At 40.1% G+C, this 16,960-nt stretch overlaps 2 protein-coding genes across 3 annotated transcripts in view; both read left to right on the plus strand.

Moving 5' to 3' along the window:
* The window catches only part of ubap1lb (ubiquitin associated protein 1-like b), a 424,774-nt gene that overhangs the window by 46,511 nt on the left and 361,303 nt on the right, over positions 1–16,960 (plus strand). The gene's annotated exons all lie outside the window — the stretch shown is intronic.
* On the plus strand, positions 10,320–16,728 carry LOC141761595 (serine/threonine-protein kinase pim-2-like). The gene is made up of 9 exons (XM_074625034.1): positions 10,320–10,329; positions 13,433–13,570; positions 14,429–14,542; positions 15,222–15,361; positions 15,449–15,496; positions 15,614–15,832; positions 16,034–16,214; positions 16,352–16,525; positions 16,637–16,728. The coding sequence occupies exons 1-9, from the start codon at positions 10,320–10,322 to the stop codon at positions 16,726–16,728; spliced, it is 1,116 nt and encodes a 371-aa protein (XP_074481135.1).

Genomic DNA, 16,960 nt, shown 5'->3' on the forward strand with positions numbered 1-16,960 from the left:
TTTAATCCGTCCAAGAGAACAATGCCTTCCACGATCGATTAACTAGTGGCGGCAGGACGCCGCCGGGTAGCGGAGGAAGAGCTCCGCTCTGCCAGCACAACCTTGGGTCTCGGGTCCTTCACCATTCAAGGTCAATGCCTAACCTTAACCATTAGAGGTCACTGCCTAAACTTAACTGTTAGAGGTCAATGCCTAACCTTAACTATTCAAGGTCACTGCCTAAACTTAACTATTAGAGGTCAATGCTTAATCTTAACTATTCAAGGTCAATGCCTAACCTTAACTATTTGAGGTCAATGCCTAAACTTGACTATTTGGGGTCAAAGCCTAACTTGAACTATTCTAGATCAATGCCTAATCTTAACTACTCAAGATCAATGCTTAACCTTAACTATTCAAGGTCACTGCCTAAACTTAACTATTAGAGGTCAATGCTTAACCTTAACTATTTGAGGTCAATGACTAACCTTAACTATTCAAGGTCAATGCCTAACCTTAACCATTCAAGGTCACTGCCTAAACTTAACTATTAGAGGTCAATGCTTAACCTTAACTATTTGAGGTCAATGACTAACCTTAACTATTCAAGGTCAATGCCTAACCTTAACCATTCAAGGTCACTGCCTAAACTTAACTATTAGAGGTCAATGCTTAACCTTAACTATTTGAGGTCAATGCCTAACCGTGACTATTTGGGGTCAAAGCCTAACCTTAACCATTCGAGGTCAACGCCTAACCTTAACTATTCAAGGTCAATGCTCAACCTTAATCATTCGAGGTCAATGCCTAACCTTAACCATTCGAAGTCAATGCCTAACCTTAACCATTCAAGGTCACTGCCTAAACTTAACTATTAGAGGTCAATGCTTAACCTTAACTATTTGAGGTCAATGCCTAACCGTGACTATTTGGGGTCAAAGCCTAACCTTAACCATTCGAGGTCAATGCCTAATCTTAACCATTCAAGGTCAATGCCTAACCTTAACTGTTCAAGGTCAATGCTCAACCTTAATCATTCAAGGTCAATGCCTAACCTTAACCATTCAAGGTCAATGCCTAATCTTAACCATTCAAGGTCAATGCCTAACCTTAACTATTCAAGGTTAATGCTTAACCTTAACTATTCGTTGGACTGACAGGCTTCTAATGACACATTACGAACACACAAGGTTCATTCCCATGCAGAGCCTGCAGTAATTGTTTTTAATAAATCTCGTAACTTACCGTTGAACAGTTTGATCTTTCATTTAACATAAGAAAGTAGAGATAAGTAGACAACAAGTGAAAAATAACATGACACAATCTTATTTCATTGTAATGCCGCAGGCAGCAATTGACTCGCTTCGCTCAGCCAATGAAGTTACAGTGAGTTAAAAGACATTAACAGCTCCACGTAGCTAAAAGAAACTGATCCATTGTTAATGTAAAAACTTTGATTACAGCATCCTAAAAGTACTCTGTTTCCATATATTCTCCCTTACTCTTCTTTGACCTAACGCCACCTACAGAAACTCAAACTCCAAGCAAAAAGATGCTGCAGTCCATGCCCACTGTTTGACAGACAGGAAATACCAAGTTTTCAGCAGAAACACCATCCCAAGAGTGCTACACACCAAAGATTGAGACATACTAAATAAAACAAGAACCTTTTGCATTTCAGCTCCAAATATGCAACCAAATTACTATTGACAAAATGACTCGTGTGATTTCATCAAAATGTGTTGAAACAGACAACACTTTTTTATGTTCATATTATACAGTGCCAATAGAAACTTCTATCTTGTTGTGAGTATTGCGAGTAATGAGAGCACGAGTTTATTATAGATGCAAGAAGTCAAGCCGGCAGATTCTTTGAGATACTGACATGTTACAGCCCGAGGCAGCACAGAGACAGTGCTGCTGTGTGGAACTCAATACAACTCATTACCATTCCTCTAATGACAAGCTCAAAATGATGCAGTGAGTTGGTATTTTAATACCACAAGCTTAATAACGTAAACTGAATTACAATCATCATATACATACATGAAATTTGACCTCTGCGTTTAACCTTACTAAGCATTTAGGAGCAGTGGGCTGCTGTAAAGCACACAGGGAGCAACTAGGGCAGGGGTGCCCAATACGTCGATCGCGATCTACCGGTCGATCGCAAAGGTAGTGTGGGTAGATCGCATGGCATTAAAAAAAAAAATAAATAAATTAAAAATAGACGTCAGCCTATCAGAGCAGATTGAGAACTGTATGTCAGAGTTTGACAGACGCTTTCAAGACTTTGTTTTACTGGAGCCAGTCGCTACATTCATGTGCTACCCTTTTCGGGAAGATGCTGAGGCTGATTCACTCGCATCAAAAATTGCAACACTGTTTCACCTGAACTCATCTGGAGTGGAGGATGAGATTTTGACACTACAAGCTGACATTCAGCTTAAGTCCAGGGCTCATGGACAGTTCTGGAACTTACTCACAGAGGAAAAGTACCTCAACATGAGGAAATGTGCTACCTCCTTGACTGCATTATTCAGCTCCACTTATTTATGCGAGTCAGCCTTTTCCCACATGAAGATTATTAAGTCCAAATACCGTTCCACCTTGACTGATGATCATTTGGAAGTGTGCTTGAGGCTGGCTATCAGCAGCTACTGTCCGGACTATGCATCCCTGGCTGATTTCATTCAGTGCAAGTCATCAGAGTAAGGTAATGACAAAAAATGTACAGTTATATTGTACAATATGGGTTCATGCAGTTATGCAAGGTACACCAACATATATTGTACATATAAAGAATACTCAATATATTTATAAATAAATATATGTTTTGCATTTTTATAGTAGGTAGATCATTTTGACCTGGTCATTTTATAAGTAGCTCGCATGCTGAAAAAGTGTGTGCACCCCTGAACTAGGGGTTCAGTGTCTCGCTCAAGGACACTTTGACATGCAGACAGTAGGAGCCGGGGATCAAACCGCCAACCTTCTGGTTAAACCATGACCCACTCTACCCACTAAGCTACAGCCAGCCCACTGTGATAATGCATGTGCTATGTCATCTGTAGCAGTATATAACTTGGTACTAAACGAGTGTGGAAAACAAAGCACGTATCCATTATCTGATATGTTATTTGTAATCCAATTACATATCTAAACTATATTAAATAATATTTCATTTAGGGCTGTCAATCGATTAAAATATTCAATCGTGATTAGTCACATGATTGTCCATAGTTAATCGCGATTAATCGCAAATTAATCACATATTAATCACACATTTTTTATCTGTTCAAAATGTACCTTAAAGGGAGATTTGTCAAGTATTTAATACTCTTATCAACATGGGAGTGGACAAATATGCTTGCTTTACGTCTACATGTATGTATATATTTATTATTGGAAATCAATTAACAACACAAAACAATAACTACAGTCCAAAAACCTCACAGGTACTGTATTTAGTATATAAAAAAAATATGCTCAAATCATAACATGGCAAACTGCAGCCCAACAGGCAACAATAGCTGTCAGTGTGTCAGTGTGCTGACTTGACTATGACTTGCCCCCAAACTGCATGTGATTATCATAAAGTGGGCATGTCTGTAAAGGGGAGACTCGTGGGTGCCAATAGAACCCATTTTCATTCACATATCTTGAGGTCAGAGGTCAAGGGACCCCTTTGAAAATGGCCATGCCAGTTTTTCCTCTCCAAAATGTAGTGTAATTTTGGAGCGTTATTCAGCTTCCCTCGTGACAAGCTAGTATGACACGGTTGGTAACGATGGATTCATTAGGTTGTTTTAGTTTCGTATGACACCAGTATCTTCACTCTAGCTTTAAAACTGAACCTGCTACAAATTAATTGCAAGTTGCATTAATGCGTTAAAGAAATTAGTGGCGTTAAAACAAATTTGCGTTAACGCCTTATGTGTTGTGTTAATTATGTTATACACTGACATGACAGAGAGATTTCCGCTCTCTCAAACAGTAACTGAAGGACATTTTACACAACAAACTCTGCTTATTGCCTTTGCACAGCTTCCCCAATGACTCCTTGATACGTAAAGCACTCCCAATCCCACGCCACACGGCTGGCAATTTCCAGTGCTGTGCACAGGGCATGTTGTCCTTGTTCAAGCGGAGAAGAAAAATGGCAACATTCTGGCTTTACAAGCTAACTGCAGATGTTAGTCGGACAGACAGTCCATCTCTCGAATGGGATGAACGCTGTCCATTTAGCACTGTCTCTTAGGACAGAGAAACCTGCGGTTCACTGATTAATATAGCCCTTTAAGTGACCTTCAATATGTTTGAAAAGTCAGACGGAGAAGGCAGTGACAGAGTTTAGAGAATGACATTTCTCATTAGCAGACACAAAAGACGCAGAGAAAAAGACAGCCAGTTAACGGTCCTTATGACCAGCCAGTTCCTTCAAATGGACCCATAGGGACGTCTTCACACTCGGACCCTGTGCTGAAAAAGGCCACGATGATTACCATTTCCTATTTTAAGCCATCAGCAAGGCTCCCACAGATAAGCAGTGGGGATCTGATTTGGCCAGGTCGGATCTCAAGACGGAATTCAATCAAATCTCAGTGGTAAACATCTTGGTACAACCCTACAGTTTGATATTAGCATTTGTATTGTGCAGCTCTGTTGTTGACCAAAGCTGCTCTGCCTTATCTGTCGATGCAGGCTTGTCAGGTCTGCACCTCACAGTGAGTGGCTGCTGGTGCTTCCCATTCAGGGCTGCAGCGCTGGGAGCGCACACTGGCCTGGTTGGGAGCTCAAATCTCAGAGCACAAGAAAGAACAGCATCCGCTCCACTCTTCCATCACAGCACACACACACACACACACACACACACACACGCACACACACACACACGCACACACACACACACACACACACACACACACACACACACACACAAACAAACACAGAGTCACCTCCAACTGCTGCCAGAAATAGGCTACACGAAGAAACACATTTCCCCTGCAAGCTAGTCAACCCCAGCACTGAGCGAACATTTCTACGCCCTTCGGCTACAGTGAGAGGAATTTCAGTTACAGCACCTCACAGACCTGTACAGTGCTTGGTTGTTCCTTGACTTCTTGACTTCTACTTTTCCATGTGTGTTTATAGTGATAGACTGGATGTGGTAATGCTTAAGATTTCCGTTGGTGTAAGTTTGTTTGTCAAAAAATAGACAATCCCAATGAAAATGTATCTATTTGTTGCTTTTAGGCCATCATCTCTGTGTCCGCAGGTAAGAGCTACATTTTAATACTAACATTAGTAGTCGCCGAAGTCTGAAATTTTGAAATCTTAAATGATATCATCAAACATCAAATTTTAATTGTGCATGAAATTCAGCGTCCGTTATCTGGCCTTATTCAATGTAAATAACTGATGTAAACTTGAAAATTAAAAACAGCAAATGACATCTTTAAGGAGTTACACGTTGTTCACACATGGATTCAAAATGGCTGTTATGAGCCTGAAGCTTGCAGGCATGCTTGAATTGAGTCATTTACATTCTCATTATCTCATTGGGCAGTTACTAGCGCCGTCTCGCGCCACTATAAAGAGGCAAAATCCCGCCCCTTCCGGTGGACCACCATTGGACCTTATTTCGAAAAAAAATTAAAATAGGAACAGTCGTCAACGGGGAGAGACAAATATTTTTTTGATACTGTTTGAATTGCGCCATGAATCACACATATGATGTTTGTCAATTTAAAATAATTTTGCAAGTCAAGAAAGTCGCAGTTTGTTGTAAAACTGTTGAAGTATCAGACTATGAAATAAGTAATTAGAAAGACTAACATCTCTCTCTCTGAAGCTAGGATGCCTGTGTGTTTCGTACTGGGATGTACTCACACGAGCAAAGGGTCTTATCGTTCTTTCTCTTCCCGGCTGATACTACTCCGGAAATGAAATGGAAGTAAAAAAAAAATCCCAGTTTTTGGCCAAAATTTCAAAAATTTTGGGCACCCTGGACTTCTAACCCCCAAAAGGCAAAACTAAACCACACTGTCAACCATCATACCAAATATGAAGTAAATAGTAGAATAATAAATAGTTTTCGAGTTCTGCTCCGGAAACGAAAGTGTGACACGCGAACGGACTGAAGGAAGGACGGACGGACGGACGGAAGCGCTATATACCCCTGACTACGTTGTTGTGTGGGGTATAATAACTTCTCCTTCATATATTTACTATAGGCTGATATTTACAGAAGAAAGAAAATATATGCCAGCTGTGATTGGTTGTTCCTTGTTACATGACATGCTTCGTTCCAAAAGTTGAACTACTATTATAGTAGTTACGCCCGACGGCGTTGCTCACGCTTTTGAGCGCATCTTCATTATCAACAATGGACTTGAGGGCACAGAAAACACGGCCCAGTGAAGGTTCAGGTGGCAGAACATTTCTTCTGTGTGTGAGTGATTATTATTTTCTGCAGTTTGTGGATGATATATAGATTCAGTTATCACTATGAATTTGAGCTCAAGTCAGCAAAATGAATAGATCCCTGACAACATGACTGACCTGCTAACTGAGGGCAGCAGAAACCACACCTACATGGTTTCAGTCTGGAGGGTTACTGCAGAAAGAAAGCTCATAAATACTGAAGACGGACAAATCGATTATCTCTGGGGCAATTCAAACCCAAATACCGCAAGAGATCTTGTCTCGCTGGAAAACTCTTACCAAGAAAGTGAAACAGCTGTTAAAATAATGCATGTGTTTCAGATGAAAACGGTAGGGGACATTTTTGTGGGAACTGTGACCCTAAGATCTGATTAAAACTCTAACAGAACTTTAAAGAATACATCTTACGGCTTTCACTATCACGCGTAAAGATGGATATCTCAGCGCAATCTCATTCAAGTTATTGTTTCGGTTTCTGTCCAATGGAGGGCAATTTCATAAAGCACGCGAAAGGCCATGATTCAGCTTGAGAGTACTTGAAATGTCAACAGGACCTGTTTAATGACAGTACAAATCAGGCTCAGTATAACCTTGAATGATAGCAGTATAAAACAAGCCATTGAGCAGGGGGCAGACTGAATAGGTAATAGCCTCATACAACCTGGCAGCTGGGGTTTCTGATTAAAGGCGACGTCCTCAGATGATCCGCTATGGTTCATGATAGTTACGCGAGAGAAAGTCTAAACTTTTAAAGTTAAAAGCGGAACATAAAAGCTGCAGAAGAAAACAACTTAAAGCCTGGATGGAGGGAGTAACCAGCATTTCACATCAGAGACTGCACACTGGTGCGTGTACTTTTCAGCCAAACATTTGCTCCAATTACATCAATTTTCCTTTAATGGGTTTTATAAAACCCCAACAGCATACCACTAATTAATAATCTGTATTATTAAATCACGGTATTCAAAGGCGGGCCAAGGAAGTACACACACACGCACGCACAAGAAAAAAAAAATAAATAACAGCACATTGTTACTGTTCATGGACCTCCCTCTGTGCACTGCTGCACACTGCAGAAATTATAGGAGGAATGATTACAAATTACAGTAATCAACATTCTTAATTAATAGTCAGATCCTCCTCAATCACTTAGAAGCCCAAATGAACACAACAAAAACTTGAGGGTTCCCAGACTGCGGTTGAATGAGGATGATCACGGCTCCCCGACATGTATGAGTCGTGGCAGGTAATTCCACAGGGCCATTGTTTGTTTGACAGCAGCGCACTCCCTCCAACTGCTCCTCTGATAATGGTGTTTATGTACTTTGGCTCCACAAGGCGAAGCAAAATGGCCACACTAAACAATAGAGGCGGTGGACAGAGGCAGCCGGCGAAATAATGGCACTGATTCATTCCCCGAGGGTCGGAAAAAAACAACAGCATCCGCCACATTGTTAATCACTTATCTTAATTATGACCTACCTGAAACTACCTACTGTATATCATTATTTGTATAAGGACACTCAACAACAACTGTAGATTCTGCGTTTCTTCACATTAAACTCAATGAAATTACAGTTGAGTTCCACCAAAGCAGATGTGGTGATTGTTGGAAAAAGTAACGATGACAGTTTAGGTGAGTTTTATTTTGTTAGTTTTATTTGTGTTTTACGATGCTCCGCTACATACAGCTGATCTCAACATAAACAAAAATACAAGTGGATGATGGCGCAAGCTGAACGGAGAGGGGGGGTCAATCGTACTCGGGCACCTTGGCGGAGGTCTGCGCTCTCTGAGTGCAATTCTAGTTTATTTATTTATTTTTTATTACCACACTGCCCAATCTATATTCAACCTCACCCAGTCTTTTTGCACTCTGTGCAGCTGCACATACATGAACCAAAACAGCAGGTGCGCTTTGAGACGCCCACACAGTCCGTGCACCAAATACCTACCACTTTGTCGTTGCACTTGCATGACTATAAAATAGAGCCCAATGTCTTCCTTCAGAAAACAGCTATTTTGTTTAGGGATGCACCGATACCGATACCGATATCGGATATCGGGCGGATACTGATAGATATCAGTGACAATGGGGCCGATCTATTCGATTAAATTCTATGTTTATATACTGTATACACATTATATACTGGAATTTAAGTCCTGTTTAAGTTTTGACCAATTACTTGCTGCATACGGTTAATTATTTTATCAATAAATAATTCAGTAAATTTTAGGGCTGTCAATCAATATTTATAAATATAAACTATTTAATCGCGATTAATTGCACATTTTTTTATCTGTTCAAAATGTACCTTAAAGGGAGATTTGCCAAGTATTTAATACTAACAACACGGGAGTTGGCAAATATGCTGCTTTGTGCAAATGTATGTATATATTGATTATTGGAAATCAATTAACAACACAAAACAATTACAAATATTGTCCAGAAACCCTCACAGGTACTGCATTTAGCATAAAAATATGTTCAAATCATATCATGGCAAACTGCAGCCCAACAGGTAACAACAGCTGTCAGTGTGTCAGTGTGCTGACTTGACTATGACTTGCCCCCAAACTGCATGTGATTATCATAAAGTAGGCATGCCTGTAAAGGCGAGACTCGTGGGTACCCATAGAACCCATTTTCATTCACATATCTTAAGGGCAGAGGTCAAAGGACCCCCCTGAAAGTGGCCATGCCAGTTTTTCCTTTCTTAAATTTATTGTAAATTCTGAGCGTTATTTAGCCTCCTTCACGACAGGCTAGTATGACATGGTTGATACCAATGGATTTCTTAGATTTTCTTCATATGACACCAGTATCTTCATTTTAGCTTTAAAAAAGAACCCTCTACAACTTAAAAATCACAAGTTCCATTAATGCATTAAAGAAATTAGTGGCGTTGAAACGAATTTGCGTCGATGCGTTATCACGTTAACTTTGACGGACCTAGTAAATTTGTATCTACGTTTTCATATTTTATATTGTGTTTTACAAAGTTAGGAAAGCAATGTTTAAGTCCAGCCTGATGTTGCCTTACATATAACAGAATGATCCCAGTCTCTTCCACACAGTGAGGCATACAGCTTATTAATTAAACACTGGTATCGGATCTGTACTCGTTGTCGACCGATACCCAAAGCCCAGGTATCGCTATCTTGGCTGAAAAAGTCATTGCTTCCCTAATCTTGTTAATATATGGAAGATATATATATATTTGAGAGATAAGGATAAATTAGATGTATTTTCGAGAATATTAAACATGAGAACAAGGTTTAATTAAGTTTTGTATCAATAACTTCAGATCGATGTAGATAGCCTCCTCTATAATTACTGTTTCAGTACAAAATTAGATCAATTTTAGTGCAATGATTTTGACAGGTTATTGATAACTATGAGCAGAAGTTTATATGGACAGAAGCTATTTGACTGAGAGAGAGAGGGGTCCAACATTTTCAACCCCATTTCAGGGCAGTACAACAGAGTCTAATAACACCAATCTTTGGCTGTGTTATGAGTTTGTGATATTGAAATGAGAACAAAACATTTTGGGCCACAAATAGAATCCCTGCACAGGAAGATTCAAATAAGACTCAACTGGTTCCTTCCAGACATCACAAATAAGAAATAGTGCTGTATATCTGAGGTTAATGTTTTGTGGTTTGTATCTGGCAAACCATTCCAATACAGTTCCTTATTGTGCCAGACTAGAGAAACCTTGACCCTACTCCCTAATTTACATCCTGCACATATCAGTTGCTCAATAGCCTAAATCATTTCACAATCGGTGTAAAAACACTGTAAAGGAGTATGTTGAGTGAGGTCGTAACATGTTCCCCTAAAGACATCTGAATGAGTGAGTATAATAGCATGGTTTATGGGGTTCGAAATGGATTCAGGTTTCCTTGCTCATGTTCCTTCCTAACTCCATTAATCAGCGACTATGTTCAACCTTGTGAACATTATCTCTGAACAAGAAGAGCTCTTAATGTTGCAAGGAAGGTCTTACCATTGTGAAACAAAAAAAAAATTCTAACCCTTCATTTTATGGATTTTGACAAAATGAATGCAAAAGAGAAGGTGTTGAAATGTTTATGTAACCTGGTTTCATTCAGACAACTGAAAACTTTTTCAACCAAAACTAGCTTTTTTTCCTGGTCTTTTCACCTCCAAATCTAAAGCAAATTCGAACTAGAATGGCACTCGGAGAGTGCAGACCTCCGCCAAGGTGCGTGACTTTAAAAACAAATCACAGCTCACAGCTGGCGATACTGTGAGGCGGTCGGCTTGTTTCCATGTAAGGTATCGCCGAATGCCTCTCTCATTCAGCAGCCTTGTTTTGACTGTATAATGTTACGCTACGTTGTCTCTCATCCCGTCAGCTACCGCTTTGTTCTTTCTCACCGTGGACGGCCAGCAGCTCCCGCCACACTTCGGAGTCTCGCCACACATCCACACACGTATCTCTCTGCTCGAAGGAGGAAAGAGGCGGGCTCATGCGTCATCAACGCGTCATCAGTTACACTACGCATGTGTTATATACCCTGTGGTTTTAATGCTCAGGCTGATCGGAATTCTTAAAAAAATTCCTGAATCCAGATCATGATCGGGATCGCCACCAAAATCGAATGGATTGTTCATTGTGCTACACCCCACCCCTCTAAAATATTTAATTAAAATCCATCACAGACTTTTGGAGTAATCCTGTAGGCGTCTGCTCGGATATTCCTATAAACTACGAATGCTCGTTTTTGTCTCCTGACAACATGAAACATGGACTATACTAGCTGATGTGAAAGAGCAATTAAAACTTGCCCAATTGAAACTTGAGGTGTTGCGTCCGATACTGCCCAAAATTCGGTATCGGGTATCGGCGAGTACGCCAGTCTATGTACCGATCCAATACCATAATGTATTAAACAAACAATACCAGGAACCAATTTTTTATTTATATTATAATAAAAACAGTTATTTATGAAAAAAAAAATCTTAATTTTTGTCTTGAAGCCACTGTGATGTTTGTTGCGGTTTCCAAATCTGAATTTCTTCTGGGGCACCAAAAGGGCTACTAAGTTAAAACAACTACTAAAATATACACATAGTGCACAATTTCTATGCTGTCCATTGAGCTTAACAATAAATGCCATTTTAACATTAAATATTTAAGTTCTATTGACATAAACATTATAACATAAATTCATGTTTTTATTTCTACTCAAAGATTTTACGTTACATAAACAAAGAAATGGAGTTGTACTCAACCTTTAAATTTAATGTTGCTTTGACTAATTATTACTAAATTAAGTGTACTAGAAAATAATAAGTTGGTAAAAACAGAAATTTGTGCTAGTTTTATGTTAAGACAGCAAAAAAATTGTGTTCAGCATAACTCTGCAACTCTTGTTGTTATGATGTGTTTATGTTATGTAAAGTGAACACAAAATGTTCACATTATTGAACAAGAAAATAACTACTTGTTATATGAACATAAAAACATTGAGTACATACAGTATTTGTACAACATCTTTCTTAGTTCATTTAACTATCCAATTATATGCTCAGTGAATGTGGCAACAGCCAATAGTGCTTGCTACTTCAGCAATTAACTAAATTAGAGACATCAATAATCTCAACACATGTTCATTAAACATCTAACAGTCGTTCAAATAGATTTCAACTTGTGTATTTATTTAGAAAGAATAATTGAATGTCATTTTTGGCCAGTGTTGACAGATAGTACACATTGTTCTAAAATGTGATCCCTGTAAATCTCTGTACACTTAGCTTGTAGTATATTATATAGTTTTTTAATTTTCAGATGAGTTTGGTTAACTGGTTGGTAAGGAAAAGAAAAGCTGATGATGGTCATGATGAAGCTCAAGTTGGATCAAATTAAGGTATACTGTGTGTTAAATGTGAAAATGCCTAGCAGGAGTTATTTGATTTAATTTCTTGTAGGTTGCTTAATCAAGTATTTTACTTCATGTATTCCATTATTAAAGGTCCCATATCGTGCTAATTTTCAGGTTCATACTTGTATTTTGTGTTTCTATTAGAACATGTTTACATGCTGTAATGTTCAAAAAAACTTTATTTTGCTCGCACTGTCTGCTTGGATATACCTGCCTCCGTCTGAAATGTTCCGTTTTAGCGCATTGCAACGGAATTCCGTTGCCAGGCAACAGTTTGGGACCATGTTAACTTATTGTCGGCTGATGTCATTAAAGGTAACATATTGTAAAAAGTGAGATTTTCATGTCTTTTATATTATAAAGCAGGTTTAAGTGCTTTATAAATACTGTTAAACTATCAAAACGCTCAATATATGGAGAAATACACACAGCCCGTATTCAGAAATTGTGCGTTTGAAACAAGCCGTCAGGATTTCTGTCCATTTCTGATATCACAAATCTACAATATTTAGACCATTTCAAAGATTTAAACGTAAACATTCTAAATGGGTCCCAGTTAATTTCCTGTTGTAGTGTATGTGAATGACATCAGCTGACAGGAAGTAAACATGGACCGAAACTGTTGCCTTGCAACGTAATTCTGTTGCAATTCCATTGAAATGTACTAAAACTGAGCGTTTCAGACAGAAAGTAATTACAGGTATATTCAGGCAGACGGTACGAGGGAAATAATGTGTTTCTTGAACATTACAGCATGTAGACATGTTCTAGTAGAAACACAAAATACAAGTATGAACCTGAAAATGAGCACGATATGGGACCTTTAACTAAGAGAAAGCAGAGCAGAAAAGACTCAAATGTGTCATAGAACATAGAATAACAATATCATACTATATACAATAGCAAAGTGTGAAAAGAAATGACGAGCTATTCCTTTAACTGAGAGGCAGCAGAGCAGAAAAGACTCAAATGTGTCATTTTGGAAGTCACAGAATGACGGTCTGTGTTGTCATTTAGTTTGGAAGACTTATTGTCCACGTTAGGTCCTGTGACTGTCAACAAGCTGATGTTCCTCTGTTTTTTTTCACAGCTGTAGAAAACCTCATCTCATCTCTGGAGAATGAGAGCAAAAGAGGCGGTAAGAGAAAGAAGAGGAGCCCAGACCTGACAGAGTCCGAGGACGACAAACTGAGCACCCCACAAAATGTGCCCACACACTTGCAAAGAGGTCAGTACATAGTGATACATGTCGGGTTTGGCTTTATGTAATGTCAATCCCCTCCATTGTATTAGGATGAAGACAGATAGAGTATATCTGCATGGACAGATACCACCAGAGGACAGTGAGAAATATTAGTTTGAATTGGAGGGCGTATTTTATTTTACTTTGGACAGAGCCAGGCTAACTGTTTCCCCCAGCCTCACGAGTCTTTATGCTAAGTTAGGCTAAGTTAGGCTAAGTTAGGCTAAGTTAGGATACATTAGGCTACGTAAGGCTAGCCACAGCTCAAATCCAGCTTCAGCTTCAGAATCAGTAATAGTTTATTGATCCCCGGGGAGACGTTGGGGCGTGACAGTTGCTCTTGTATGAACATAAGGAATGTGAGAAAATAGAAATAAAGGAGTATGTAACGTGTAAATTATGTACATAATGCTACAATATAAAAAAATATATATGTAAAGAAATATAAGTACTAAGATTAAGAATAAGAAAATGAGAGGATAGATAGATAGATAGATAGATAGATAGATAGATAGATAGATAGATAGATAGATGTTAGAATATACTATAAATATGCCAGACTACTACAACTAGCTTAGAAAATATAAAATATGAACATAGAATAACAATATCATACTATATACAATAGCAAAGTGTGAAAAGAAATGACGAGCTATTCCTTTAACTGAGAGGCAGCAGGGCAGAAAAGACTCCAATGTGTCATTTTGGAAGTCACAGAATGACGGTCTGTGTTGTCATTTAGTTTGGAGGACTTATTGTCCACGTTAGGTCCTGTGACTGACAACAAGTTGATGTCCCTCTGTTTTTTTTTCTCATCTGTTGAAAACCTCATCTCATCTGCAGAGGATGAGAGGAAGAGAGGCGGTAAGAAGAAGAAGAAGAGGAGCCCAGACCTGACAGAGTCCGAGGACGACAAACTGCACACTGCACACAATTTGCCCACATGTGTGCAAAGAGGTCAGTACATAGTAATACACGTCGGGCTTTATGTTAAGTGTAAAATTCATATTAGAACTTAAGCAGTGGCGGATTAAAGTGTTCAGGGGCCCCTGGGCTACTCTTTGTATGCCCCCGCCCAACCTTACTCATCATGCTTTAATGTTACCAGAAAAAAAGTAATTTAGTGTCATGTATAAAAGCGTGCTAGGAATATTTCACGGCCCACACGGACACAGTCGGGGGAACACTGGCGTATACAAAAACATTGAGACAGCCTTTAATCTAAATCTTGACATATCTCGTCAATTTAGGGGTTTTCTTTAGTAGATTCTGGTCACGGTGTTCTTTCAGAACTTGTGCTGTTTGTTTTTGTGGCTCCGTGATCAGATATTTTCTTTTTGACACTTTGCCACTATTCTGTCCAGTAGTGACGTATTATTTGAAAACCAAATTGACTTCATGAACCTGGTCACATTGTCGGGCCAGGCTCATAAGGTCAGCTGATTGGGTACATGTGTCCCTCTTCATTTTTTTTATGTTTCTTGTGGGCCAATAAGGGTAAAAAAAAATTGTTTTTTTTCTCTGAAGTACATTTAAATAATTAAAAATAATCTGGCCGATCTGGGGCCCCTGTAAATGGCAGCCTAGGCCAGTCTGTGCATGAATCCACCCCAGAGCTTCAGTAAAATGTAGTCAGTGTTCCTCACAACTCTATTAAAACTAAACCTTGTTTGTCTTTTAGCTGCATTCGAGGACAAATATCAACAGCAAGAGAAGCTCGGCGAAGGAGGGCGTGGATCTGTGTTTGCTGGCTATCGCAAAGCAGATCATTTGCCTGTAAGTATTACACACACATTTTTGCGCACACATGCACACACACACACAGTATGGACAGGAAGTGCTAACAAAGTTTGTGTCTCGTAGGTTGCCATCAAATACATCCCGAGCGACAATCAGTGCATCAAACACGTGGTGAGTTAAGATGTGCTGTATTCAACACGGCACTCTCTTATTGGATGTATTCTGGATGAATCCTGCTTCTCTGTGGAGCTTCTCTCACTCATCCTCCTCTTTGTTGTGATGTTTCAGGACGAGCATGGGAATACGCTCTCTGGGGAGGTCGCCATCTTGTTGAAACTGGCGGCCGAAACAAGTGGCTCAGCGGCCTCCTCGGCACCTGTGTCCCTACTGGACTGGTACGATCTGGAACAGGAGCTGATCCTGGTGCTGGAGAGACCAGTCCCCTGCATGGACATGGCTACGTACATCTGGTCAAAGGGAGGCTCCTTAAAAGAGGAAGAGGCCAAGGTAAGCTGCTGGAGGATCCTTGTGTGTGTTTTAAACGTTGTACAGGAACTGGAGGGGATTATTTTGACCATTATTTCTAGTCATTATTGTACATTGTACTCACCAAAGTAATTACACTTCCACGTTGGCGTGGAACAGCCATGAAGAAATGTCAAAGCACCCTCCTCTCCGATCCCTCATCTCTCTCTTTTTGTTTCTCAGATCATCCTGAAACAGCTGGTTGATGCATTAATTGAGCTTGAGGATAAGAGCATCTTTCACCGGGACATCAAGGCGGAAAATATCTTGATCGAGACCGGCTCGGACGTCCCGCGAGTTCGCCTCATTGACTTTGGACTGAGCTGCTTCGTGAAGAGAGGAGCCAGTTACCGCGTCTACTACGGTAAGATGTCTAGCTTCTACTCCTGCTCTTCACTAACTTACCCATCTGTGACTTTTACGTTTAAAGGAAGCTCCTCCTCCTCCTCCTCCTCCTCCTCCTCCTCCTCACCGTCTTATCATTATATCTGTATATTCTAGTTACCCCTAATCTCATCCCTCCGGAGTGGTATTATAGTCGACGCTACAGTGCCGGCACCACCACAGTGTGGCAGGTTGGAGTGGTCGTGTTTCAAACGTTCCACAGGAATGCATTTTTTGAGACCATCGCGGTACTCCAGAATGGCGTGACGTTCAACAAGAGGATGTCCGAAGGTAACAGAAACATACACAAACATGTCAACAGACACTAATCTGTTCATTTTAGTTCACTGATGGATCTCTGTAGCCGTCACCTTCATCTTTCTTCTCCTTCTTTCTCTCCAGATTGCAAGGATTTCTTGCAAAAGTGTCTGACTGAAGACCCCGAACAGCGCCTGACCCTGGAGCAGCTCAAGCAGCACCCATGGCTCAGATAAACCAACCCGAAACACACACGTCCCCGCCGCCATACAATACTCAAGTCTTCCAAGTACTAATGTTGCTCTATCTTTGACAGGAAGAACGTGAGGAACCGGGGCGGTCAGCCTGTGATAGGCTGGCGAGGTCACTGGCCTGTGATAGGCTGGCGAAGTCACCGGCCTGTGATAGGCTGGCGCTACAGGGCCGGCCCCATCACAGCATGGCAGATGGGAGTGGTCCTGTTTGAAC

The sequence above is a fragment of the Sebastes fasciatus genome, chromosome 2, assembly GCF_043250625.1.
Source record: "Sebastes fasciatus isolate fSebFas1 chromosome 2, fSebFas1.pri, whole genome shotgun sequence".
Lineage (NCBI taxonomy): Eukaryota > Metazoa > Chordata > Actinopteri > Perciformes > Sebastidae > Sebastes > Sebastes fasciatus.